Source organism: Podarcis gaigeae (genome assembly GCF_964106915.1).
Source record: "Podarcis gaigeae genome assembly, chromosome: 1".
Classification (NCBI taxonomy): Eukaryota; Metazoa; Chordata; class Lepidosauria; order Squamata; family Lacertidae; genus Podarcis; species Podarcis gaigeae.
Window position 1 is genome coordinate 86,377,839 of NC_139678.1, and position 27,206 is coordinate 86,405,044.

General features: G+C 42.0%; 2 protein-coding genes across 8 annotated transcripts in view; one reads left to right on the forward strand and one right to left on the reverse strand.

Moving 5' to 3' along the window:
- Nucleotides 1–3,549: 3,549 nt before the first annotated feature.
- CNOT9 (CCR4-NOT transcription complex subunit 9) lies at nt 3,550–14,597 on the reverse strand. 5 transcript variants are annotated; one of them, XM_083751044.1, is made up of 8 exons: nt 12,817–14,597; nt 10,084–12,419; nt 9,585–9,700; nt 9,043–9,152; nt 7,482–7,591; nt 6,593–6,691; nt 6,002–6,093; nt 3,550–5,201 (listed from the first exon to the last, which is right to left on the reverse strand). In XM_083751044.1, exons 2-8 carry the CDS (start codon nt 10,123–10,125, stop codon nt 5,033–5,035), a joined length of 738 nt encoding a protein of 245 aa, XP_083607170.1. In that variant the 5' UTR covers nt 10,126–12,419; nt 12,817–14,597; the 3' UTR covers nt 3,550–5,032. The 5 variants fall into 5 exon arrangements, with proteins under 5 accessions (XP_083607170.1, XP_083607167.1, XP_083607166.1 ...); XM_083751041.1 differs by having other exon boundaries at nt 10,084–10,263; nt 14,415–14,554; XM_083751040.1 differs by having other exon boundaries at nt 3,550–5,207; nt 10,084–10,263; nt 14,415–14,554.
- Nucleotides 14,598–14,940: 343 nt separating this feature from the next.
- The window catches only part of USP37 (ubiquitin specific peptidase 37), a 32,398-nt gene continuing 20,132 nt past the window's right edge, over nt 14,941–27,206 (forward strand). For 2 of the 3 annotated variants that reach the window (XM_083736039.1, XM_083736041.1), the window contains exons 1-10: nt 14,941–15,126; nt 18,464–18,673; nt 19,965–20,133; nt 20,298–20,395; nt 21,726–21,907; nt 22,179–22,250; nt 22,601–22,698; nt 23,730–23,814; nt 25,527–25,688; nt 27,038–27,169. In XM_083736039.1, the coding sequence (XP_083592165.1) occupies nt 18,518–18,673; nt 19,965–20,133; nt 20,298–20,395; nt 21,726–21,907; nt 22,179–22,250; nt 22,601–22,698; nt 23,730–23,814; nt 25,527–25,688; nt 27,038–27,169 (1,154 nt within the window). In that variant the 5' untranslated portion in view covers nt 14,941–15,126; nt 18,464–18,517. The remainder of the gene's footprint in view (nt 15,127–18,463; nt 18,674–19,964; nt 20,134–20,297; nt 20,396–21,725; nt 21,908–22,178; nt 22,251–22,600; nt 22,699–23,729; nt 23,815–25,526; nt 25,689–27,037; nt 27,170–27,206) is intronic. The other variant, XM_083736040.1, reaches the window with a different exon arrangement.

The window sequence follows — 27,206 nt, forward strand, 5'->3', positions numbered from 1 at the left end:
ACTCAGATTATTATTTAGGACTATGAGGAAAGATGTCTCTCTCAGCATTTGAATTGTGGCTTTGATTTAAAGATTTGTCAGCATGGGATGTAAGATTTATTGCTCAAGACTGTACAAGCCCATTAAGAATGTGTGTGAATCCTCATTCTCCAAGGTATTTGTTTGCTGCAAAGCTCATGCATGTAGTTTTAATATGCATGTTGGAAGATGACTTGAGTACAATCCATGTATATACAGTAATCTGGTATTGGGAACATGGGGAAATGCCTATTGTCTTTCTCTGCAACACAACCCTCTGTATAAAGGTGTCCCAGTTTTATCTATGCCATCTGAAGTCTGCATGTTATAAAGGTGTCCCAGTTTTATCTATGCCATCTGAAGTCTGTGTGTCTGCCTTTGATAAGGAGATAGCCTTGTGCTGTGAGTCAGGGCAATCTTAGGGCTTTAGAAGGCATTTTTTTGCAGCAGCCAAGAATTAAGGGTCCATTTTTGTGAGTATGAAACAACTGCCTCAAATCAAACACCAGTGTCTTTTTTATTGTTCAGTTGCAGTTCAAGAGATAGGTGACAGACAGGTACAATGATTCTGAATAGCTTGAGACATTATACACACCACACTGCTCTGGTCTGAAATCTGAGTGTCCTGATGACTGCTTTGTTACTTGTTGTACTTTGAAAAGCTAGCTGGGAACAGAAACTCACAAGGAGCTTTCCAGGGAGTTTCATGAGCCTCATGACAAAGCTCACTACAGATATGCAACTCCCAAGGAGCATGAGAATACCCTCTGCTGCCCATGGCAGCTGCTTTTAGACCAATTGGAAAGCTACTTGACCAAATACCATCCATTAATTATAAAAGGCGAGTCTGTAACTCAAGAGGGGGAAAGCTTAGTGCCAGGGAACAGAAGGGGAAGGTAACACAGCCAACCTGGTTACTTGCACACTTAGGATCTTCTCTTTCCCTAATCTCTGACACGGAGCTTAATTGGAGTCAGGATTCACCTCTAGAATCAGTTTTCTACCTAAGGGTTTTTAAAGAGAAATAATTGGACTGCCTCCGAGCATGAAGATTAGTCCCATATTAGAAAAGGTGGATTCCAGCTAAGAGATGAGATGTGCTTTGAGCATATTTTAGAAATTAAGCACTGGTCACATCCACTGTAGCTTTGGAAGCATGACCTATTCAAGAAGGCAACTAGGAAGGCACTGTAACTAGGCAGTTTTGTGTATGTATATGTAATATATGACCTTATCACCAAGATGTGGCCTTTCCCCCAAAGTTCCATACAGTGGTACTGTACCTCGGGTTAAGTACTTAATTCGTTCTGGAGGTCCGTTCTTAACCTGAAACTGTTCTTAACCTGAAGCACCACTTTATCTAATGGGGCCTCCTGCTGCTGCCGCGCCGCCAGAGCATGATTTCTGTTCTCATCCTGAAGCAAAGTTCTTAACCTGAAGCACTATTTCTGGGTTAGCGGACTCTGTAACCTGAAGCGTATGTAACCCGAGGTACCACTGTACTTGCTTTTGGATGCTAGTGGGCAAATTTTAAGACTTGCAATACCTTTGCTCAGTTCAGGATGTAGTGTCACTTGGATAATGCATTCATAAAATTGTAGTACTATTTTTGGGAGTGAAAGCAAAAGCAAAATAAAGGTCATTAAAAAGCTTTCTACGTTCATGTGCTATTAATGCATTAAGAAACAAATACACAGTGGTTGCCGCAACAGATTTCCCATGTATCTATTAAAAAAGAACAAAGTAAATACTGGGCCAAAGCCAACATTGTGTGAGCAGAAGGCTGTTTGGCTTGTACATGGGGCAGCGTTGGATACAATCCATTGAAAATTAATGAGCAAATGTTATGAGAAATCTTTGCAGTCAGCTGTGATAAACAGAGCACATGCTGTGAACACATGTATGCACCCAGTTTATGTCATACGGTTAAGGTGACAATCCAGAACCTTTACATCAATGGACATTTTGCCAGTGGCTAGAGTGGGATGTGACTGTACCATTACTTTGGAAACATATTTCATTCCAGCCTGCTGTCCCCTTAAGCACTGGAATCCCAACTCTCGTAGTGCCTTACACTATGAGAAGGATTAAGCTTTCGGCAGCACCCACTGCTGATGTATTAACTGAACATTTCATTGCTATTCTTGGTAACAAAGAGGACAAGTTTCCTAGGTCTTGGCCAGGTGCCTGCAGAAGCGATTCAGTGGCAAGACAGAACCCAGAAGAAGAACAGATGATCCATGAAATGCCATTCTGATTGGAACAAATGCAGCTCGCTGGCCAGGATACAATCTACAAGCCCATGGGTATTGTATTCCATAATTCTGCAAGGCAAGGGCATAATGTGGTGATACAGTGTTAGAACCAGATTAGGACCCAGGAGACCAGGGTTCAAATTCCCACCCAGCCATGATGCTTACTGGCTGACCTGGGCCAATCACACCCTCTCAGCCTAACCTACCTTGCAGGGTTGTTGCGAGGATGTAATGGAGATGGGGGAGGGAAATGTATGCTACCCTCAAGCTTCTTGGAGGAAAGGTGGGATATAAATGCAATAATCATAAAATTACTTTTTTATTATGCTGAATCCTATTTATTTTAGCATATTGAAGATTCAGGTAACATTTTTCTATAGATCACCAATCTTCTTTGAATTGCCTAGTCATAAATTAACATACCAAAAAGGCCACATTGTAAGAGATGTATTTAAGAGTACACTTGTTGTTTCTCTTACACCCTTCCTAATCTATATATCTTGTTCTGAACATTAAGGATGCTGAGAACAGATCACATGGGAAGCCAGAAGTAGCTCTCAAGCAGACATTATTACACTGGCCAGTATCTGCTCAACTTTAACAATGGCACTTCATACCTTCCCAGCTATTCACTTTTAACTCTTTCTCAGATCACACTGGTCCATCTTCTGCAAACCAGAACATTCAAATTATTTAAAGATCTTGCTAAAAGTATGCCATACTCCCTTTATGTCTGTGATGCAGTGAAGAATATTTTATTGTACTCTTTTTGTCACCTGCTTAAAACATTTTTTAAGACAAACCTATCCAGACATGTAGCTGTTTTGATAACTTTTACTGTTCATTTTAATCATTTTAAAATGTTTTCAATGGTTTTTAATTTATTGATAATTTTAATATTTCTTGAAAACCGCTTAGGGGTTTTATTGCACTCAAATGGTATATATATTTTGTTAAAAAATGACACTATGCTCTTGAACCATGGTTCTCAAAATAAAGCAGAGTTGCTAAGCAGAAGCATGTGACTCCACCTTGGTTTAATAATATATAGGCTATATGTGCCCCCCCCCCACGTTGTGAACTGCTACCCAGCATAGTGACACTCACTCCAACTCAACAGCTGAGGGCTCTCTGGGCAAAAAGCACAGCTCTTTCAACCGGAGGGAAATGCTATATTGCCCAGTGATAAAAGGCTTTGAGAGGACAATTCTGGTAATGTCTACAACCCTCCCTGCCATTCTTCCAAGCCATTATTTTAAGTCAAAGAGGATCCAGATTCATTTGGCTTATTTTTTATTCAAGTTACAAAACAGAAAGCAGTTGGTAAAGTCCACTCAAGGCAGGGATGGATAAAACAAGGCTGTTATAAAACGGAGCCGCTGTAAGAGCAAAAGCAGTCCATGGAGAGGGAAAAGTTAAGACATCCTTGGCATGGCATGGCCAGCCATCAGCAAAGAAAAGAGAGGAAATGGAAGATAGGTTCCTACCCAAAACAGCAGCAGGTGCTGAGGCCAAGGGATCTGGCAAGGGACCAGAAGCCACCTGCTCCCAGCCTTGTTGTGCAACTGACAAACAGCTTGGATGATTTCCCCCTCCCTCCCCTTCTTTTTGTTTGTTTCTCTCATTTAGAGGGCAGGGGAGAAGATGTCTCTGCTGACTGCTTAATAGCTCCTCATCCATCGCAGACGCCAACAAACAGGAGCAGGTTCAAGGTGATAAATTGGATGCACTTAGCCTGGTAGCAGGGGAAGGATAAGATAAAGAGCATGAGAGCCCTTGCGTTTTGCAGCCATTATGCTTTCCAGCACTAGCCAGAAAGGCTGAAATACCTGCAGCCTTTACAGACTGTCTGAAATAGCTCTTGGTCCCTGTCTATTTGTTCACACTTAGAGTTAACCCTACCCTAACCAGAGGCATGGGCTGCTACAAAGTGGAAGGCCACATGGCTTGCCGGCCATGGCATCCATGCAACAACTTTCTCCTCTGGCACAGTTTGAAAGCTGAAGGAATGTTTTGGTGGCATTCTGGATCTTACTGACTAGGTGGTGGAGGATCATCCATTGAACATTTGACACTGGTTCAAATACAGTCACAGAGGCAGGGACTGTTCTAATATGTGGCCAAAGGAATGGAGTCCAGGAAGTCTCTGCCTTCTGACATACCAGGAACAATCCTTTAAGAACCTGTGGATATACTGTGTTATCATCCCTCTCTCAATCCCCCCGAGATTGGGCTTCAGCCCCAAAGGCTGAACTTTTTTTTAAAGGATCAGTGGGGCTCCTCTTATAAAGGCGCAATTCCCAGTTCGGAAAAGGGAAACAGGCCTCCTCTGCTTAGAGCTAGATTCAGCTCAAAAGGTACGCCTAAGAGGGTCAAATGATCAGACCAACCTTTATTGAACTTACATGTAAACACTGAATAACAAAGAAACTGAGGAATACTTCCCAAGCCTGCCGCACTGAACCAGAAAGGTAGATACACCATTGGTAGCAGCACTGCCCAGCTTGGTACTCAACTGATCATCGCAACAAAGCCCACACCCTAAAAGAGGGCTTCTCTGTCCCAACTGTGTTTGCTGGTGTCATAATCCTCAGAGGCATGGTGAGACGTTGCTATAGAAAGGGCCTGCAGTCCAGGTAGCTACTGACAGTCCAAGGAGCTGCCCAACCATGCCTGACAGGATCTGGAAGAGGTCATTGGTTCCTGGCTCTCTGTAAACCTGAGCTGTTTCCTCCTGGGTTCTGCCACCTCCTTGGCTGTCACTGCGGAGGAAGGGGGATGCCCCTGGGGTCGGTGACTTGGCCTTCCTGCAGATTCTTGACCAGCTGTGCCAGCCAACGCTTGGTGGTAGTATCGTCTTTCAGAACCTGGGCAAAGGTGGTGTCTTTCAGCTGGTCAGGAAGGCACTGCCTGAGGGCTTCCCGTGCCCTACATCAGGAGACAAGAAAGAGGGGGGCCAACAAATAAACTCACATGGACAAGAGGGGAGCAAGCCCCCCTCTTGAATAATTAAGGCTACAGTTTCTGTATCAGAAGCATCTACACATACCTGCAGGATACAACCATATTCTTTATACCAGGGGTGGCAAAACTGTGGCACCACAGACATTTGCTGGACTACAACTCACAGCATCCCTGACCACTGGCTATACTAACTGGCACTGATGGAGGTTGGAGTCCAATGACATTTGGAGGCCACAGGATAGTCATTTCAACTCCATACGCTATCCTGCATCTTCTCCATCCTAATCAATGGAGTCAGAATGTTACTTATGAAGGAAGATTAATGACTTGCCTAATGTTAGGCATCCAGAGCAGTCAAGCACATGATGACTGCTGGCTGGCTTAATAAACACAGACATTTTTGCAGTTAGAGATTGAATGGGAAAAGATTATAAATTCTCTCATAATTACTGTCAATACATGTTCCTGAACAGTGAGAAGACTCTGGTGCTAAAATAAGTTTGCTTAAATAAGTATAATCTTACATGATCTTGCTTCAGTCTTCAGAATCTTGATGAGGCGGTCAGAAGAAACTACTTGGACTTTAAGCTCCTGGCATTTATTTTACGAATTGCCAGGTTATGCTTGATTTGCTCTGGAGATACAGAAGGAGCTGGATCCCCATCCTGGCACTGCAAAGTGCAACTGTCCCTGGTTCTGCAGCACAACACCAACCTGCACCCCACCCCTATCAAGAGATCCCAAGAAACTTCTAAGGTGTCTACCTTGGATTATCAGAAAGGCGGAGGTAACAACGGACCACATGTTTCAGCAGCCTGGCAGAAGGCTCCTTGGAAAGCTGCAGGACCATTTTACCCTGGTTTAAAAACAGAGAATTTAGAACAAGGACATTTGCTGGTTAAGTATGTGTAACAGCATTTGTTCACGTTTATCCCTTGTTACCTTTTGCTACTCCCATCCCCACCCTAGTTTAATTTAGATTGTAAAGTATAAGCTCCTAAAAAGCAAGGCAAATGTCTGGAAAGCTAATTCTGTCTCTAATATGTCTCACCCCACGAAACACTGTCAAACATTAGCAGTGACTTGCTCCTCAGGTGTTGGAAAACCAATCTCCTCAAAAATGGGAGTGCTTTCACACAGCCATAACACCATGAATTGTGTTGCTATGTAATGCTCTGTCATATTTCTTCCTTGAGATTAGGAGTATGAAGAGCTGGCCCTGTTGTTATCATTAGGCGTGACTACTACAAAGATCCAAACTACATTCACTACACTTTCCACCAAAGAGCATTTAGCTTCCCAAAATGCAGGAGCAATGCTGAGTTACCAAGCCCTTTACAATCAAAGCCACATACCAATATCATTGCAACGTGAGAAAATCGTTCGTAAGTCTGACAGATATAAGCCAACCCCGTATCATCCAATAAGATCTTTTGTAGAATAAAAGTAGCAACCTGAAAGACAGAAAAGAATAGGGTTGAACAAACGCTTGAATTGCAGACTGTGCAGGATTAGGGTGGGATGTCATATTACTAAAAACTCAGCGAAGCTGGAGGACAAAGAGCTTGTTGGGAGAAGACCTATGAGAAGAGATTTTGCCCACTATGAAACCAAATAAAAACCTTATATAGCACTGACAAGAGGAGAAGCAGGTACTGCAATTATCTATCTTGGTGCTAGCAACTAAAATTGTATTGATCCTGTTGACCAGAGGAAGAAACCTGCTTACATTTTGCAGACAAATGGTGACAGGTTGGTGGCTAGCTAAAATTAATAACCTAATGAAGAGTGACAGATGCATAAAGGTGTGACTAGGAATAAACTGACTCGTGAGTGTGACATAAAAGATGCTAAGGATCTTGAGAAGCACACAGGCACCACCTGCAGGCTTCTCAAATAACTGATACTGGGACGGCACTTACACAATAATAGATCCTTTTCATACAGTTGCTGGAAAATGTACTGCAGAGTTGCAGCAAGAAATGAGTACAAAAGCACCTCGGGTGAGAAACTGCACAAAAAGAGAATAAATGTCCTATCCAGCTTTCCTCTCATAATAGTGTTTTGAAAGAGGCAGCCAGTCACGACAATTTGAAGTGGGTACATCTGCAATCACTCCTCAGAGAGAAACAGCCAGCTAACCTCAGATGGAGAAGTCTGCTGCATGCAGGAACATGATGCATTGGAAAGTAAAGAGAAAACAGTCAAGAAACTAGAACCACTTCATTACACTAAAAGCAATACCGTTTTGGAAAGTTCGCTGCCAGACTCCATGATGCGTAAGCACAAAGGGATAATTTCCGTTGTCAGTAAGAAGTTGATTACTTCTTGCTCATCTGTCTTCACCAGGGCCCCTTGGAAATATAAGCAAAAAACCCAAACTGCTTCATATAACTTTGCAAAGGCCTAACAGAAACATGCATATAGGAAACAACCAGGGCTAACAGAAAATCAGTGCAGTCTAGAGAAGAAGTGGGAAATTACTGGATAAGCACATGGTTGAGCACCCAAGAACCAAGGAGCAAATACTAAGGATTATTATTTTATTGAAGCAGCATCCTTTTAACCTTTCCTCCACCAATCACAAATTCCTCCTTTAGCCAATGAAATATCTAAAGCCTTTTACACTTTTACCTATAGAACAGCAATTCCATCTGTCATGCTTGCCAAGGCAAGTACAGCACTACCTTGTGACAAGTATGACAAGCAGCCAATCATGCTTTCCATTGTGAAGCTGCAGCGGCGGGTAGAGATTGCTCTGACAGTTGTGCTGTGATCTCTGCCTTCTCTCCAGCTCCAAGGTTCAGAGGAAAGGTGCAAGTTGTTGGACAGTGGCATGGCTGAATGTTACTGCTGCAAGATGCTCTGCGCATCTTACAACTGTGGTATCCAACTGGCTGCTCTTCTTACTGGTCCTCCACTCACAAAAGACAGATGGGGGGCACTGTTCTGCAATGGTGCTAGGATGTTTTTAAGCAGTGGTACTCAAGCCAGAATACTCTCCTTGCACTCTGTGTGTGGTTTACCAGGGTAGGATGGGTGTGAGGCGAGGTTGGCAACTACAAGTTTTGGATTGTCCAGCAAAATTAATCATGAAGATCAGTGAACATAATACATTCAAGTTTTTTAACTCATTGGCTTCAATCACCCAAAGAGATGCTGCTATGATCTTTATAGAGCTGCTAGCCCTTTCAGCTAGCTAGGAGCCCGTGCAGCTTCTGCATTGGCTGGCTATGTGGCTTCTCAATGCCAATAAAAAGGCAGCTTGTTGCATGGTGCACCAAATAAAGCTTCCTGAAAAAATTCTGATGTGGTCAATGAGGTTACAATACACAGTTGCAAGTACTAACCATTACATCTATGAGCACACTGAAGTTGTGTACAGTATTTGATTGGATAGATAGGATGTGCATCAGTAATGATCCCTTCAGTGTTCTAGAATTCCCAGCCCTGCTATTTCCATCTTTCCCTAAGGTAATTTGGGAGAATGAGACTGGAAATTTGTCATTCACCCGAGGATCACAGGGTGATTTACAATATAAAAACACAAATATACATAACTTTGAATTGGGCCCAGGACTGGTGTACTTCCCAGAATCCCAGGTCCTAACAACAGTAAAGAGGAACATGGAAATTATTTCTAGAAATGAGAGTCTGCTACATGATTCTCTATTTCTCTGGAATGTTAGAATTCCCTCTTTTACAATGCATGGCTAAGTCTCAGAAGAGTTCAAATCAGATCGAATCCCTTTTCTGACCTACAAACTGATGAGGACTTACCATTCCCAGCATCACAGTCACTTACCAATTACTCCAAGACTTGTGAGTCGTAGGTACTCGAAGGGTCGAGTCTTGCTGACAGTGTGCAAGAAGGGATACAAGAAGAGAGGGATGTGAGCAGCAAGGAAGGCTGACCTAGACAAAGGAAGAAAAAAGCATTTAGAATGTATCTTTTGGATATTTGTTTACACAGAGTTACTTTGTGAAGGCTAGAGAACTGAATTAGGACCTCACCTTTAGAAAGAGAAGAAATATGAGGAAATACGCCTGTAAAACTAGTTTTTTTACTGACAAACTGACCAGTAAGACAGGCAGCTTGACTGTTTTATTCACTCAGTTGGCTCAAGTCACTAATGCACTCTAAAAACAGTGTAAAAACCAGCAAGTTACAGATACCATGTGCTTCTAATGTATGGTGTGGATGTGACTGAGAATATAGTTCTGTTGACGTACAGAGCCCTGCAGATAAAGATGCTTGGCGGAAGCATATTTTCTCTAGTCTGGACATATACCACACTAACCAAAAGTTATTTTTTCCAGAGATCCAATACACCCGAGTATATTAACCTTGTTTCTGGATGCGATGCAACACACTGCAGAAGTGCCAGAGCATTGCAGACTCTGTTGGACTGATGAGCTGTCAAAGTTGGTGGATTTATAGATGGATAGATATTTACAATTTCCTATGAAAGAAAGAAAACAGGAAATATTTGTGTGAAAATTCTTCCACACATTTAAGCACTCCAATATTCAGAGTCAAAATCCTCCCACTAATTACTTGTGATTGATTAATGTCTGTTTGATAGAATTTCTGCCCCCACACTAACAACTAGCTACAAAAGCTGTAACATATTAGACAGGAACTAAAATACATATGCTCCAATAAGATGTCCTTACTTGGGTGGCTCAAGTTCTTCATTGCCATCTTCTATTGTACCAAACTTTTATTAGGTCAAGAGGTAGAATTTCAAAACCCTCAGTATCTCAAGACTTTCAGAAAGACATCTAGCAGATTGCTTGCAAGAGTCTAGCAAGCTATTTCAGTTAAAAGTAATATGCTACCCACCTGTAAGAGAGCTGCAATTGTACCAAAAGAGTGCCACAACATTGGTGCGAGATCAGGGACAGACTCTCGCTTTTTACTCAGCTCCAACAGTGCATTCTCACGAGTCTCTGGGCTGGAAAGCTCATTGATCCACTGATAAATCTTCTCTCGATCAACCTGAGCCAGTGCCGTTGGCACAGGCTTTAAAGGAAGACAAAAGGTTCAAGTCAAGGCCTTGGTCCCAAGTCAAATCAATATAAACAGTAATACAACCTTGTACAAAACTTCAAGGGTGACCAGGAGTGATTAGTAGACACTTCCAAGTAAACATAGTTGAGATTAAGTCCCACATATTTTAGTGGGACTTGCTTCTAGTCAAGGCACAATAACAGCACAGGGGAAGGAATATGTCACAGCAAGGGGGGGGGGAGTTGCCGGATGATAGTTCCATTGGCTTGTGTGTACTCACTGCAGCTGTGCAATCATTTTACCATACTGTAGCAGCTGAGTTATTAAAATCATCATTGTTAAATATAAAAATAAATAAGTAAACAAAGTCGTTTGGGCACCAAACAAAAATAATATAGCACTTTAAAAATGACCATCAACAAAACTCGTTAATACAGCACAAAAGGCTACAAATCCATGACAACAAAAACAAAGCAGAGAATCAATACCAATTCAACTTCAGCAACTATCATAAAGAAGTGGAGCATAAAAGCCTTCCATGCTCAAGATCTTGAGATATAGTCCCTCTCTCATAGCCACCACTCTTTATCTCGGTCCGCTCCAGATTAATTACCGTAATCCAAAACACTTCTGTGTATGGCTCTGCCTCTATTGCTGCTGATACTTCTCCCTCCCTCAATACCTAACAGAAAAAAGGTTGCCCACTCCTGCTTCAGGGGGGTGCAAAGTGATGATTAAAGTTAATAAATGAAATATTCCTCCACTACTGCATCCAATGAGTAGTAGTAGTCCAAAGCACTGCACACTTTTTCATCAGCTGTGCAAAAAATCCCTTGTTCAAAACTCTAGGGCTGCTCCACGGCAAATGAATCCTCAGTGCTTTATGTCTGCTTTGTTAACACATTCCTTCTATTACGGGACTCTGCTTTCTTTTGGGACTTTATTAAAGGCCCAACATCTCTTACCCAGAAAACTATTAGTGAAATAATTGTGTTTAAAATGGCTCATAGTGTCACCATGTTGAACAGTTGGCTCCAGTCACAGAACAATAGATTCAGGGACATACAGGAGTGGAAAGTTGCAGGAAAGAAAGGCTGATAACACCCCATGATCCAACTGTGGCAGTTCAACACGAAGATCAGAGCCTGTAAATATGCTTTATCCGAGCAGCAGCACAAGAGACGAGCTTAACTTTCCATTACTTACAGAAATTCAGGCAACCACAGTAATAAAAAATTGAATATAAGTGACCTTTTTCAGGATAATTGCTACAGTATTGCTTTTGTAAGCTAGACATTTCTAGTCACTTACTATTTCACTTGCCTTAAAGCATATGAAGGTACTTTGCAAAGGAAATTATTTTTATAGCCCTTCAAGAGGCCTCATTTCATAATTACCTTCATGGTAAATGGAAAGATCTTTAAAATCATTTTTCCAGTGACAGATGCTGTAGTGGTGTGCCTACCCTATCCATTAAATATCCACAGTTCCAGAACGTCAGCATGAACTTGATAAAAATAAACGCACTAATTAGACTAAAGTCTGCTATTAAGACTGTCAAGACCTGAAAAAGTCAAGTGTTCACCATCTGAAGTAGCAGATTCACTTAAAACTACAGTAAGTATAATACAAGTAAGAAAATGCCTAAATATTATGTCAGACAGAAGTACTGCTTGTTAGTGGAGCTAGCACAAATTCTGTTTCACCTGAGTGAACTGTCAAAGACCAGAACTAGGTGAGACAGAGCTGCCACAAAAATCAGCAAACCTGTGTGAAGTTCTCTCTACCCTCCTACATAACATGATCAGAGATATGTATTGCAATATTATTCTATCCAAAGGTAGTCACACTCAGGGCAGACACATTAAGGTTAGTGGACATGGCTAACTTAGGCTCATAATTTTCAGAGGGTCTACTGAGTAGAACGTAGCTGGATACAATTCATTACATGTTTATTAATTTATTAATTTTATTTATTTAATTTCTATACCGTATTTCAATTTCTGTTAAATATAGAAAAGATAAGGAGGGTTTTAGGATGAAACTGAAGCAATTCCATGTTCTTCATTATGTACAGTTTCACCCAAAGTTGATATAGTGTTTACTATATATATTGAAAGCTGCCCAGAGTGGCTGGGACAGCCCAATCAGATGGGCAGGGTGTACAACTACCATATTTTTCGCCCTATAGGATGCACTTTTTCCCCTCCAAAAACGAAGGGGAAATGTGTGTGCGTCCTATGGGGCGAATGCAGGCTTTCGCTGAAGCCTGGAGAGCGAGAGGCGTCGGTGCGCACTGACCCCTCTCGCTCTCCAGCCTTCAGGAAGCTATCCGCAAGCCTTGGGAGCCCAGCGGAAGTGCCGCCGGGCTACCAAGGCTTGCGGGCAGCAGCCTGCAGCCCGAAGCACGGGGCATGCTGCGGAGCACGCCCCGTGCTTCGGGCAGATGTCTGCAGGTCCCGCCGGGCGCGCAAAGCTTGGGGCGACAGCCTGTTCTGGAAATCCCCCCCCCCAAAAAACTAGGTGCTTCCTATGGGCCGGTGCGCCCTATAGGACAAAAAATACGGTAATTAAATTGGTATTATTATTACTACTACTAATGGTGATTTTTACTGGGCAAAACCCATAAATACCTACTGAGCCAGAAGAGACAAACTACCTAAGTCAGCCTAGCAAAATAAATCAAGCTATTTACATGTCTCTACTTAGCAAGCAGCCTTAAGAGTATTAAACTCAAAGCATACAAGCAAGTGCTCAAACTGAATCATTCTGGATTCATTCCCCTACTAGTGTCTAGAAAGGAAATGTTGCACGGCAAGTTCTGTGAAGATGCTGCAAAGGGGTACCTAGTTCTCTAATATGGGGTTACTTTTATTGATAATTGCAATATTTACAAACACAAACCAGAACACTAAACAAACTTATTATACATAGATACATACACCTCTCAACTTAGTTTACAAAAAAACAACATACAAACTAAACATACAGACATAAATCTTGACTTCCACCTATATGTTGCTTCCCTTGTTTCTTTTCTTCTTTTCGGTGTTATCAGTATTATTTTTGACTATCTCATCTTATACCCATTTCTTCTTAATTTTTTTCACCCATTGCATATCGATATATTAATACCAGAGCAATGTTTTTGGATGTATTCCTTCACGCAAGTCCACTCCTCTATTAGTTTTTGGTCTGATTGGCTTCTTACTACTGCTGTAAGCCTTGCTGATTCTATATATTCACAAAATCTTATTTGCCATTCTCTTATTGAGGGAGTTTTTCTCCCTTTCAATTTTTTGGTATAATCATTCTGGCTGCCATGGTTGCATGTAAGAAAACTTTTTTCCTAATGGCAGGAATGTCAGTCAATATAATTCCCAAGAGGTAAGCTACTAACCAAGTTATTTTACTTCCTGCTATCATCACCACTTGTCTCATTACAAGCAATGCACATGAGCCATGCCACTGTTAAATTAAAACATGAATGAATGTCCCACGTGGAATTTTTGCATTTTAAGGCTGCGATCGTAAACACCGAGAGAAAAACCGAATTCAACTCAGTGTGGGGCTTACTTTCATGCAAGCACGGTTATAAAACGACTTCCAAGACAACAGATGAAAGAGAAGTAAACCATGTTTTGTGGTGGCACATTATTGCAGACGTGAAACTCTAGAAGAGAGAAGCCCGGCAAGCCTTGTTGAGAGGCGCTTGAATGAGAGTGGTCGGGGTGCGCCTGTCAGGATACGTGTCTGTCTATATGCATCTGCATCCAGCCTCTCGAGCCACCTTTTTATCCAGTAGCATTGAGCCATGGGCAATTAGGAACCCGCATAGATTAGCATATGGAAAACGCACACAAGCGACGCCTGGCTCATGCAAGAGCACCTGAAGGGAGAAGCCTGCGAAGAAGCTCCCTTTGCCTCCCCTTAGAGGACAGCAAAGGCCGCCGCCTTGCGCAGGAGGAAAGGCCGTTAGGAGACGCCCGTTCCTTAGGAGGGCAATTTGGCGGGAAAATAGAGCCCCGCTCCGTTCTGTGCCCCCCTCCCCACATCTCTCCGACCAATGAGGAGAGAGAGAGGGAGAGAGAAGGGGGAGGGTGCCTCTCACGCTTCTCAGCCAAGGCCCTCGTCGCCCTGCGTGGATACGGCAAGCGACTTACCGCGGCCGTTGCCAAACTGTGCATGGTTGGAACTTCTGCGCGAAGTAGAGCTCAGGAGGCCTCTTCTACTTCAGCCGCCGCCATCATGGATCGAAGCAGAGGTCGCCGCCTCTTCCTCCTCCTCCTCCTGGCTTTGCCGCCGCCGCCGCCGCTGCTGCTGCTACCGCCGCGACCTCTGACCTCTCTCTGGGCCTCAGCGGTAGGCCCAAGGAGACTGGCCAGGCGCATGCGCCATGCTATCTTTAAGCGAACTAAAAAAAAAAAAGCACGAGTTTGCGCGTGCGCAGAAGTTACGAGCGTCGTCGTCACTTCTCGAGTAAAAGTTGCTTCTTTCGCTAAGACTTGTCGACGGCGGAGAAAGCCAGCCAGCCGTCGCCGTGATGACGTAGGGATTCCCCCCTCGTCGCTCCTCTTCCTCCCCCCTCCTCCCGTCGCGCAGTTGTTTTTTCTTTTTGCGTGCTGCGTGCTTGCGTCAGGCGGACCGTGGCGCGGCTGATCTGGTTCCCGCCATCTGCCCTTTCCACTAAGCTAAGAGGAGGCCGGGCCGCGGTGGGTCGAGCCAGGCCAGGCCGGCGCCCGGGCTAAAGTGGAGAATAACCCCGAAGTAGGAAGGAAGGAAGCGGCAGCAGCAGGGAGACAACGTCCAGGCCGGGACTGATCTGTGAGGAAGCGGGAGGTGGAAGGGAAAGCCGCCGCCCGCCCGCCATCGCCGGTGAGTGCGCCCGGGCAGTGGCGGTGGGTCTTGGGGCTTCCTCGGAGCGGCTGACTGCGGGCGAGGGCACGAGGGAGCCCCATTGGTACTCGCGGAGCAGGGACGGGTAGGGGGCGGCTGTGCGTGGGCGGCGGCCGGTCGGCCGTGGAGGCGGAGGTGAGGTCTTCGTAGCCGCTGTGAGGGGGGGGGGGGTCGCCGCGCCTCAGCGTCTCTCTCTCTCCCCCCGCGCCCTTGACCTTAGCCTTGCCCCTTTCGCTTCCTCAGGCCCAGCCGGTTGGCCGCTCTCCGCCTACGGTGCGGCTGCTCCAAAGCTGACCCTCGGCCCTCCTCCCTCTGTTGCCTCCCCCCCGCTGGTTTAGCTGCCTCTCCCAGGCGTACCCCAGGCCCCAAGACGTAGCGGCCGGTCGGGTAGCCAGCTAGCCAGATTACTAGCCTTGCCCCAGGCAGCACGTAGAGATAGGACGAGAGAAGCTGCTGCTTCTCCTCGTGGGGAATTTCTGCCTGCCGGGCTGTTCGCAAACACGACAAAGGTTAAAAACAACGCAGCGTCGGCAACTAGCGTCGTCCTCTTCTTCGGTTGCTTTCCCGCTCCTGCTCTGTTCCTCCTGGGATTGTTCACGTCTCCCTTCTGAAATGTAGACTTGGCTGGTTTTAGCTTTGTCCCGCTGATCGGAAATTTACTTGCAAAGGTCCAGCAGCCACTTTCCAAGTCAGTGTACCAGGTGCTGTACAGTATTCAGGTGACTGGGTTCCTGCTTGCTTTTCAGTGAAAGCATTCACAAATGCAACAGAGTTTGGTTAGGAAATGTACTTCAACAGAGTTTGCTTAGAGATCTCCATTAGGGCTCCACCATATCTTTCACCACCTTTCTTTGTTTGCCTTGAACTCTTTGCTGAGGTGATATATGTGTTGAAAATCCACCCAACATTCTTTACTGTTGCCCTTGCAAGTACACTGTTTGCCCTAAACAGTTGTTGTAGATTATGATCTGTATGGAACAAGTGGTTCCTATTTTGTGGAAATAGGCTGGGCTGAAAACTTCAATGTCTCTTGTACCTGTTAAAATATTGGATTGTAATGCTGTTATATTTAGAACATTAAGGCTCCTGATTGTCTTTTTGAATGCTGTGGAGTATAGGCACTTTTTGGGGATAGTTCTAGTGCAGTTAAGGATTTACACTCCATTTTTTTCGGTATGTGCTCACTTATTGTGCAATTTTGTACATGCCTGCTCTGAAGCAGTCCCAGTCCCTCTGAATTCAGTGATGCTTACTCCTAAGTAAGGATTGCAGAGTTAATTTTTCATTTTTATTTGTTAAATACACATATCAGGTTTTATGGTCCCAGAAGGCTCTCAAAGTAACTTGCAGAATTTGCAATAAAATAAAATGCTAAAGAAACAACTGTTTATAGTACATGCTGATATACTCAAATTCCAATAATGAACCAGACAAGCAAGAAGACAGGACTTGGCACATGTCTACTGTTCCCTTAACATATTTTCACTTCATGTAGTTGGGTTTCAACTTGGATGACTAAACATCTGGAAGATGTCGTCGTCCCCCCCCCCCCCGAAATTGGGGATACACCCCTAACTTTTAGGGAACTGTCATCATTGAATTTTAAAACGTTAATAGTATTTATAGGGCAGTCACATTTGTGCAACAAGGAATCAGCTCAGTTTTTGCAGCTTGAGAGCATGCAGTGGTTTTAACCACCATGGCGTATGGCTAACAAGAGCTAGTAGGGAGTGGTGAATGCATCATTGCATCAGGAGAAATTTCCCACTGCCTTGAAGGATGCAATGGCATGACCCCTGTAAAAGCCCTCCCTGGACTCCTAGTCAGTCACAAACCTTTCTGGGCAAGATGCCTGAGAGGGGGGTGGCCGCTCAGCTGCAAATGCTCATGAAAGGGACTGGTTATCTAGATCACTTTTAGTCTGGTTTCAGACCTTGTTTGGGACTAAAATTGTTTTGGTCACCCTGATAGATTACCTCTGGAAGTGAGGCAGAGAAGTGTGACCTTGTTGAGTCTGCTGGATTTCTCAGTGGCTTTGGTTTAGTGGAGGATATGATTTTGCACTGGTTGTACTTCAACTTATGGGACAGTACTAGAGAGGTGCAGTGTTAGAAACCAAGATATGAAAGCCAGGAGCTAAATGGCACCTTAAATCTAGGTTATGGGCGCAACAACAGAATGTCAGGCAAGCTTTTTTAAAAACAAGAAAACAAAGCTGAGAATGAACAAACTGCAGCTAAAATATTATGTTCATTTTTCACATGGTCTTGTCCTTCCCCTGCCCACCCACTAATTATTAGCGTGTCTCTTCTCCAGTCTTCAGAGAATAGCTGGAAGTGGGGAGGCAAAAAATGTTCTTTCCTTCCACTCTGCAGTTTTAATCTGAAATCTTAGGCGCAGTGCTGTGCCCAGAGCTCAGAAACTGCTCACGCCAATGAAATTTCCTGTTGCAAAATGCGCCTAGAACAATGGGAGTTTCGAACACTGGAGGGGTGGTATTGCAATACGTTGCTCATCCGCATGGAAGTTAATCCATGGAGTTCTTCAGGGAATTGAGTGCCACCAATATGTGGATGACTTTGAGCTTTACTTACATTAGTCAGTTGAGGTTGCAAGTTCTGGACCCATTGCCTGTAATGGGCTAGGTGAGGGCAAACTGAATTGAAGTTGAATCCTGCTAAGACATGAGATGCTGTGGCTTGTTGGTTCCAGGAAGTAGGGGAATTACCTCTTGATGGGGTTTATACTGCCCTTGAAGGAGCCGGTGCATTGACTGGGTGTACCCTGGATACAAATCTCTCACTGGAGGCAGAGGTATCTTCAATGGCACAGAGTGCCTTTGCTCAGCTGCAGTTGATGCAGCAAATACAACCAAAGGACAGCTTGGCCACAGTGATTACGGTAGCAGTGTGACCAGCTGTACATGGAAACTTGAAGAGTTCCCAAGTTTCCCTAGAAACATGTTGGTCCTGTCGCATTAACTTCAGCAGTGGCTAAAATGTGGGTGGTGCTAGTAAACTGACAAGTGTTATCAAGTTTAATTCCATGCTCTGTTGTGTCTTTTTTTGCAATACCTGTTCTCAATTACCTACTTTGAGTTTTTTAAAAAAGACTTAAGTAATGTGGAGCAGATTTAATAATCTTTGGGAGACCAATACTCATATTTCAAAAAGAGTCCATGCACACTGAGTACATACCCTGAAAGATGGGATAACTATCTGTAAAAATAATATAGCTCTTTGATTTAAAACAGTTGCTTAGTTTTGAAGATGGTTATTGAGAAGCTGCTAACTTCGTTCCTTTCTTTCTAAAACAGGATTTGTGTTTAAAAGCAAACTTCATTATTTTCATAGACTAGTTGTATGAAAACATGGCTCCACTGAAATTACGTGGGACTATTCGCTTGCGCAGCATACAGACTGGGACTACAAAATGGAAAGAAGGGACATTCGAAATAGTTGATAAGGATAGCAAAGTGACACTGGCGGTTCACTACAATGCTGGAGGAATGCCAAAGATATTTCAGGTACCTCAGAATCTCAAAGGCCTTTTGTTTTGAAGTTGTACAGGAGCTGTATGCCTCTGAACAACTGTCCTTTTAAAGTCCATTTAGCTGTCACTTGAACTTTCCTTAGAGACGTATTCTTTTTTCTGCTTTCTAGAACACTGATCCTACTGTATTGCACTGTGAATTATTGAGGTGTACTGTTCAATGTACAGTGGTACCTCGGGTTACATACGCTTCAGGTTACATACGCTTCATGTTACAGACTCCACTAACCCAGAAATAGTACCTCGGGTTAAGAACTTTGCTTCAGGATGAGAACAGAAATCGTGCTCTGGTGGAGCGGCGGCAACAGGAGGTCCCATTAGCTAAAGTAGTGCTTCAGGCTAAGAACAGTTTCAGGTTAAGAACGGACCTCCGGAACGAATTAAGTACTTAACCTGAGGTACCACTGTACTCGTAGAGCAAGGATGATTTTAAAAAACAACAACTAAACCTTGGGAGAAAATAATACCTAGATGTTTCATTATTTAGTTATTTAGAATATTTTAATCCTATTTTTGTGACTCCAAGAGGCCCTCAAACTGGCTTACAAAAGATTTTCAATGAGATAAAACATTTTAGGTATTAGGATACTACTGGCACTGGTAATAAAGAAAAGCTTATTTGTTGTCTGTTTCATTTTCTGCTGGTTATAGTATTGAAAATTCTTAATGTAGATTCATTGTTAGATTATTCCTCTGTATACACTCTTCCCATAATTAGCTGTGAGTCATAGTGGCATTTTAGATTCATGGGGATTTTGTATCCAAGGCTACAGTCTTATCACACTAATCTGGGAGTAAGCCCCAATGGCCACAGTAGCTCCTGCATAAGATTTCTCTTCATGTCTAGCTGGCTACTGGTGCACAGCTCATCTCTTTTCTTCTATTTACAACGTTTATATGTAGTCTAGTCTGGAAAGATAACTAGCATTGCTGCTATTGCTTTTGGGGGGAAGAAATTCTAGAGACGAAAACAAATTTATTATGGTTTAAAAGTCCTTCATAAATGGAAACTAAATTTTTCCTTAGCAAGTGTTTTTTGTTATATTCACTATCCTTAATGTGTACACATAAGTGTTGCAAAATTGCAAAGATAGGAGCTGAGGGAATTGTTTTTAAAAGTGTACTGAGTAGGAATTGTTTACTGGTGTGGGATAGCATATGAACATACATAGTCTTTGTCAGTGTGAAGCATATTTAAATGCATCTTTCTTAGTATGGAAATATGTATCTTTTAAACTATCCATATGATACTTACTGTTTTACAGCTAAACCATAATATAAAAAATGTGACTGTGCGACCAAGTAGAGGGAAACTGTGTTCCTTGATTATATCATTAAAGGATACTAGTTTCCTGACAGTGGATAAAATATCACCTAAGGATGCAGAGGAAATGAAGCAGTTTCTGGAAGCTGTTCAAAATGGAGTTCATACAGGTTAGTGTTAATTATAGATTTGGAGTGTGGGGAAATGACTTCACTACTTGTTTAGGCTAAAATCAACTTTTATAAACAAAGTCTACTGTTAGTGGGGGGAAAATGCTAGTAAAACTTCTTGTATATACATTTATAAATCATAAAATGGTGTATTTTTGTTGTAGCTGTGAAATCATCCCAAGGGTCTGGCAGTTTTGGTGTTCTGGGCAGTAGAACCACACAGAAGGATTCTAATAGGCAATTCCCATATATTGAAAACCAGGTATTTTAATCTGTTTCCTTCTTTTCTTATGCTCCTATTTCTATATCTGCTGTATGCAATAAATATTATCTGTCCACATATTTAGTAGTGATAAATGGAAAAATTTGAATTTGTGTATATAATAATCTTTAATATCTCCTGATAAATTTCATTCCAGAATAAAACAGCCTGTGGGCATTCCCACCAGATATGGAAAAAGTCCCTTTATTCCCACAGGTTGATGATTTCACAGATCTCAAAGGTTAAAACTATCTTATACAGAATACAGTAACTTTGCTTCCCGTCCTTCTGCCCCAAAATGTTGCACCTAAGAGAGATTAGGCAGAACCTTCTTGGTGTCAGTAGGGAAGAACAAAAGACTTTATTATTTCATTCATCTATTCAGGGAAGACATTTCTAAGTTCACCTTCAGTAGGTGGGTCTGTCAGCCTTGGCTACCAGTTTCGACTTCTTCCAATCCCAGAAGATCTCTTGTCCTGCTCAGTGTGGGGAGCAGCCACATTGGTGGCCTCTGACACATATGCTTTCCTTTTCCCGAAGTTTCAGATCAATTTAGAATGTCACACGGGACACATTTGGGGCGATTGTTTCTAAATTTTGTCTTTGAACTGGGAGGAGACAGCCCCCCTGCCACCAAGAGTGGAGACAGGAAGTTTAATGTAGCCCTTCGTCTGGAGACTGATGGGTGGAGTCACTTGCAGGATGCCCTCCCATCTCCGAGGAGAAGGAACACTCGCGATAAGTTCAAGGTTCCGTTTCAGGCCACTGTTCTTAAAGAATGTATATTGCTTCTGACTCTGTAGCACTTGTAGTCTAGTCTGCCAAATAAAGGAAGAGTAGTTAGAGGCTGATTGAGACTAAATCTGAATACCACACCTGTATCTTACCTTTATTTGGACGGTAAGGAGGTACCTCCTAAGATCTTGTTCTTCAAACTGTTCTACTATTCTTTTTGCTTTTCATTTACAATATGCAACCCGGCCAAAGAGGATTTCTGATGTGAGGTGGTTACATACAGCCAGGCATCTAGTTAGCCTACACAGGTAATCTAGCAGGTTCACAGTCCATTTGGGATCCTATGCGTGAATCAGTGACTGCAGCGAAGCCTGTCATCATGGCAACTTGAAGTATGGCTACTGCAGTAAAATTATGGCAGCTGCTTATAAGTTCTGTATGAAAGCGCCAGTTACTACAGATGTAATCCATATGCAGTGTTTGCTGGATTGCCAGGTGGCCTGCTGATAGCATATGTGCCACTGACTCTCTGAAATGGGTCCATGATTTGAAATACAGTATGCTGTACTGATTACAGTGTTTATGATTCTCATAGACTCCTTCAAAAAAAGGGATTGTAGAAAATAAAGATGAAACTCAACTTCGTAAGGTGCTGGGCAACCCAGGAAGGGCATCCATTAAGAATTCTTCAGTAACTGGAACGCCTGGCTACCGAGTTACCATTTCTAGTCCTTCTGCTGCTTCAACACCTCACAGAACAGGGCTGTTGGAAAACCGGTATGAAAATAAACTTTTAAGGCACTGCAGCCTTTGATATACATTCATTAAAACATGAATAGCTTTGAACATAGTATTAGTAAACTGCTTTTCCATGTCTTTATTAACACTCTTTGGAAAATGTACTAAAAGCTTTAACTCTAAACTAGCTGGAAGGCAGTTAACCATTTTTACATTTTATGATAAGGCTTATGGAGGTTTCATGAGAATGTGAGTTGGGCTCACATTGTTTGCCTGTTGACTAAAGGATTTCTCCCCCTTAATAAAACAGTGAAAGAAGGAAAAGGACACCGCCTACCTCCGAGATGAATGAAGATTACCCCAAAGAGAATGATTCATCAACGTATGTTGTTATGGTTCTTACTTTTTATTCCCCTCCCCCCACATTAATTCTATTAGGAAAAAAACTCCTTAATCTCTCTTCACTCTTATTTCATAATGTCTTGCAAACATGAAGCACTTGAAAATTGTAAGGATTCAGAAATATGGAATGTTGTATGTTTTTAGTTTGGTATGCCAGTTAAAAATGTTCTTCATAGTTGCCCTTCATGGTGATTACTGAATGAGTGATTTGAATCTAGTGGTCTTTTATAATTTTAATATTAAAATGTAAGTCTAAAATGTGGCCACAGACACAAGGGAACTTGTAATGTTTTACATAACTTATTTAAAGTTATATGGGTTTATCTGCAGCAATAACAAAGCCATGACTGATCCAGCACGGAAATTCTTATATAGCAGCAGGGAAAAACAGATGAGCTTGAAACAGACTGAGGAGAATAGGACATCAGGTAAAAAAAATGATACTGTTTTTGACCATCTTGTACAATGGCTAACTAGTTAAAACTAAACATATTTTGTTTTTATTTTGAAAACTGAGCTTCTAAAAGTCTCTGTATAATGAAATTATCTTTGTTCTCACTTGAGAAACATTAGAAGGGCAAAAATTAAAATGTAAACCATATGCTTGAGGTTAGCTGAAAGTAAAGAAGTCCAAATGAGAGTTTTATCTTGATAATTGTTTAAATGGGGGATTAGAAGGAGGAGAGAGTGCTACGATTGCATATTACAGAAATGAGTCTGCAATTTTTTTCTGACTTCCCACTGATTTTCCTTATTATTCCACCATGGTGATCAATAAATTAATTCCACCTGGAGATAGTAACTAAATTAGACATTCTGTACTTGCATTGAAATTTAGGAGATAGCATTTTAAATTTATTTTGATAAACAATGCACTGTGTATTTTCAGTAAAAAGTAATGCTAAAGTTGACTGTTCCAGGAGCAGTTATAATATCATCACTCAGTAGATGTTTGCTGGAAACTATGTTAGGGAAAGGTATGCTTCTTTCTTCTTCTGGCTTTGAATCTGAAGTTTCCAGATTAGCAAAGCAACCCTAATAGCTAACATTGTGCCTCTACATATAATATAAAAGCACATACGTCCTGTCTTGGAGGGTTTTAAAATACTTTGTGTGTAATATAGTTACACAAACACCCACTTATATTGCATAAAACTAAGCTTTCTGGAGGTTAAGTGAAGCCATGACATAGCTTATAAATCTCATTGCTGTAGCCAAGGCATAGAGTTTTGAGACGTGATAAGGGCAAAAGATTCCCAAGGTTCATATGATGTGAAATATCTGTATTTTGCCTGGCAGATATATCCATTGCAGTATTTTATAGCAGGGATGAAGCCTTTGGCAGAAACTAATCACAGTTTAATTGTTGCATCTCCTTTGAAATGTTGACTGTTGGACAGTTGTATAGTTTACTTTCTAAGACAGTTCTTACAGAAATTGATTTCTTTTGCCTTTTAAGGAGTTTTGCCTTTACAATCCTCTTCATTTTATGGAAGCAGATCATCTTCAAAGGATTATTCAGCTGGGAGTTCTAATTTGGACAGGTAAGTACAGCATTCCTTGGCTATTTTCTTTCAAATTCTTGGTCATTGGAGTGCTCCATTCATTAAATGGTCTAGTTCGTTCATGAAAACAGCTTCTTATGTTACTCTTAGCACCATTTCAAAAGTTTTCTGCACAGGAGTAAGCAAATCATAAAATGATGGGTGCTGTGCTAATTGAATACATCTAGGTGATATAAGAGCGCCTGCCCTGTCCTGTATAAATGGGTAAATACACCCATGCAGATCAGCCTGATACTAGTCAGCAAGACATTTTGGCAGACCTTTGTACCCAAGCAAAAAACCCTGTGGCTCTTAGGTTGTTGCATCTTCCTCATCTACTAGCTGCGGCCAGGGAAGCTCCTTTTCTACAATGACAGAAAACCTCTTGGTTGTTTAGTATGTACAAGACTAAAGTACCTAATGGTGCATATGGCTCATGGCTGCCATCTAATGCCTTGTCCAAAAGGTAGTAATCAGCCACTACAGTCAGGGAAAACCTTTAAGTTAAGCTTTCTTGGGTAAAGTAATACTGATTATAGTCTACAGAAATGTGCACAAAGGAAAACTTGGAATGGGTGGCCATAATTTATAAACTCCATGTTGGTGTAGCTAGGAGGAGATTAGAGCAGGGGTGGTAACCTGTGGCCTGCCAAAGGTGCAGCAATAAAACGGCTAGTACATTTGCAAAGCTAAGCAAGGTCTAGTATAGTTTCAGATTGGATGTGGGGGGGAGCGTGTTGAGATTCCTGCATTGTAGGGGATTGGACTAGATGAACCTTGGGTTCCCTTCCAGCTCTACAATTCTTTGATTCTATGACTACAACTCCCTTCAGCCTCATGCAGTATGACCAGTAATCACATCCATGGGTTAAAAAGATAGAAAGCAGGTATTATTTTTGCTAAGACTGGTCTAGCCTGCTTCATCTAGTATCTGCCACAACTGTGTATTATGCTTCAAACTCCCATGCCTGTGGGGTATTCAGCATGCTAGCCAAATTTTATTTCTGCTCATCTTCTGCTGGAGTATGTTTAGCACTGTGAGCAGCGATGGAAGTATACATATTTTAAGTGTTTGGGGAACAGATGGCATTTATTTACTGGGGGGGTATTTGTTTTTGTTTCATTATGTATTTTGTATTCTTCTGTTATGAACCACCCTGGGATCTTTGGATGAAGGGCAGTATACATAAATAGTAGTAGTAGTAGTAGTAGTAGTAGTAATAATAATAATAATTTTATTTCACAATGCTTTATTCCAAAAGTGTGATCTTCAAGTGTAAAGTAATTTTAAGGAGAACTTGTTATACATACTTAAAAACCGTGCAAGTTGAAAAATGAATTTAGAATTCTTTTTACTTCTACTTCCAGCAGGTTTATCTATAACAGGGAGCTGGAAATGTGTTGCTCTTTAGTGGGGTCTGTGACTAATACTCAGAGGAGTCTTTGTAGGCTGTATAAATGTGATTCATAATCACATATGGCCCTTCTGTGGATGCAAAGCATCCTGCGTGTGTGAGAGGAAGAGGAAGAGGAAGAATGAACAAACATTTTGGGAGGCTGACCACCTTGTGATAACTTCCGTTTGATGCATCCCCATTCAAAGCATCCTCACTGCTCATGGAATATGACTGCTGCTTTATCACTGGTGGCAGTAGCTGGCATTGTTATTCTTCAGATGGATTTGATGGCTATTTATCCATCTCGCCTTGTAGGACTAATCTGTTGAATCAGACTCCTTCTGCGAAAAGAAGCTTGGGGTTTCTCTCTCAGCCAGCCCCTCTCTCTGTTAAAAAAATGAGACCTAACCAGGATTACATGGGATGGAACAAGCCACGAGTCCCTCTTTCCACTCACCCACAGCAGCAACTGCAAGGGTAAGTTTTTAGATTTTCAGTATCTGTGTGTGGGCACATGCTGTGCTCAGTTTAGGTATTGGTTACATAGAAACAAATCCAATTTGTCAGCTTTTTCTACAACTAGATATCCTTCCAGCAACATATCTCCATGTCTTCATTTTTAAAAACTATTCTTCTTCTTGTGCTGTGTGTTTAACATTAAGTTAGAGTCCCTTTGAGCAGGGGCTGCCACTTATGTTCATGCAAACTCAGTATTTAACAATTTAATAGCTTTGTAGATTATTAAGACGGTGAGCAAGGGCGGACCAGAGTTACCATATTTTTCTGTGTTTAAGACTAGGTTTTTTTCCTTTAAAATGATGTCAAAAATTAGGGGGCGTCATATACACGGATACATCTCCCCCCATTTTCTTAAATCTGACTCTCCCCAATCTTATACATGGGGGCGTTTTATAGACAAAAAAATATGGTACTTAAATTCTTACAACATTCCCTGTTTTACAAGTAGGGTTTTGAATGTATTTCCATCGTCCTAAATCTTTTCCTCTTCTATTTCCTTTTTTACCTCTTCGTCTGCAAATTAAACATGTGAAGTAATGATTCCTTGTATTGAGGATTGCCCATCAGGTTTCTAGAAAAGATCTGTGATAATAAGGAATCTCAGTGTGTGACAAATCTATGAGTTCCCCCTCTTCTGCATTCCTTGCATGGTTTGTTTCAAGAGCCTTTTTGTAAAAAAGAAAATATTTTTTTTGTTATGTTTAAAGAAAATTAATAATATCTTCAGATGGATTTGTCACAAGCATCTTATGGGTAGTTTGGATGACAGTTTATAAGATCATGCTTATAGACCTTACAATTACAGGCCTACTACTTAAGAAGCCTAAATGGAATCTGGGATCTAATTGGCTCTTATCTATAAACATCATACAAAGGTTTGTTTAGAAATCTTTCCACACTCTGTTGTGTAATGTTATGATTGTTATTCATTGCATACTCCAAGCAGACAGACTCCTACTCCTAATCAGTGTGTGTATGCATGTGTGTGCACACTGTAGTCTATAGGTAGGCAAACTAAGGCCCAGGGGCCGGATCTGGCCCAATCGCCTTCTAAATCCGGGAATGGTCCGGGAATCAGCGTGTTTTTACATAAGTAGAATGTGTCCTTTTATTTAAAATGCATCTCTGGCTTATTTGTGGGGCATAGGAATTTGTTCATAATTTTTTCTCCAAAATAAAGTCTGGCCCCCCCACAAGGTCTGAGGGACAGTGGACCGGCCCCCTGCTGACCTTCTGTAGTCAGTGTAAAAAATCTGTGTTGGAAATGTTCCAATGTAACAACTGTGTCACCTTGTGCTTCTTCACAGGTTTACAAACTTGGGAAATACCTGTTACATGAATGCTATTTTACAATCTCTATTTTCAATTCAATCATTTGCTAATGATCTTTTGAAACAAAATATCCCATGGAAAAAAGTTCCAAACAATGCACTTATCAGGTAAGCACCAGCTTTGTGAGTTAAGTAAACATTTTTT

What these genes read in the sequence shown, in the direction of transcription:
- CNOT9 (XM_083751040.1), bottom strand. Translation starts at nt 14,438, where the DNA reads ATGCACAGTTTGGCAACGGCCGCG. An exon ending in GCATCGCATCCAGAAACAAG is followed by an intron (nt 9,153 to 9,584) that starts GTTAATATACTC and finishes TCCTTTGTCTAG; the next exon opens with GTCAGCCTTCCTTGCTGCTC. An exon ending in CTCACGTTGCAATGATATTG is followed by an intron (nt 6,094 to 6,592) that starts GTATGTGGCTTT and finishes TTTTTAAACCAG; the next exon opens with GGTAAAATGGTCCTGCAGCT.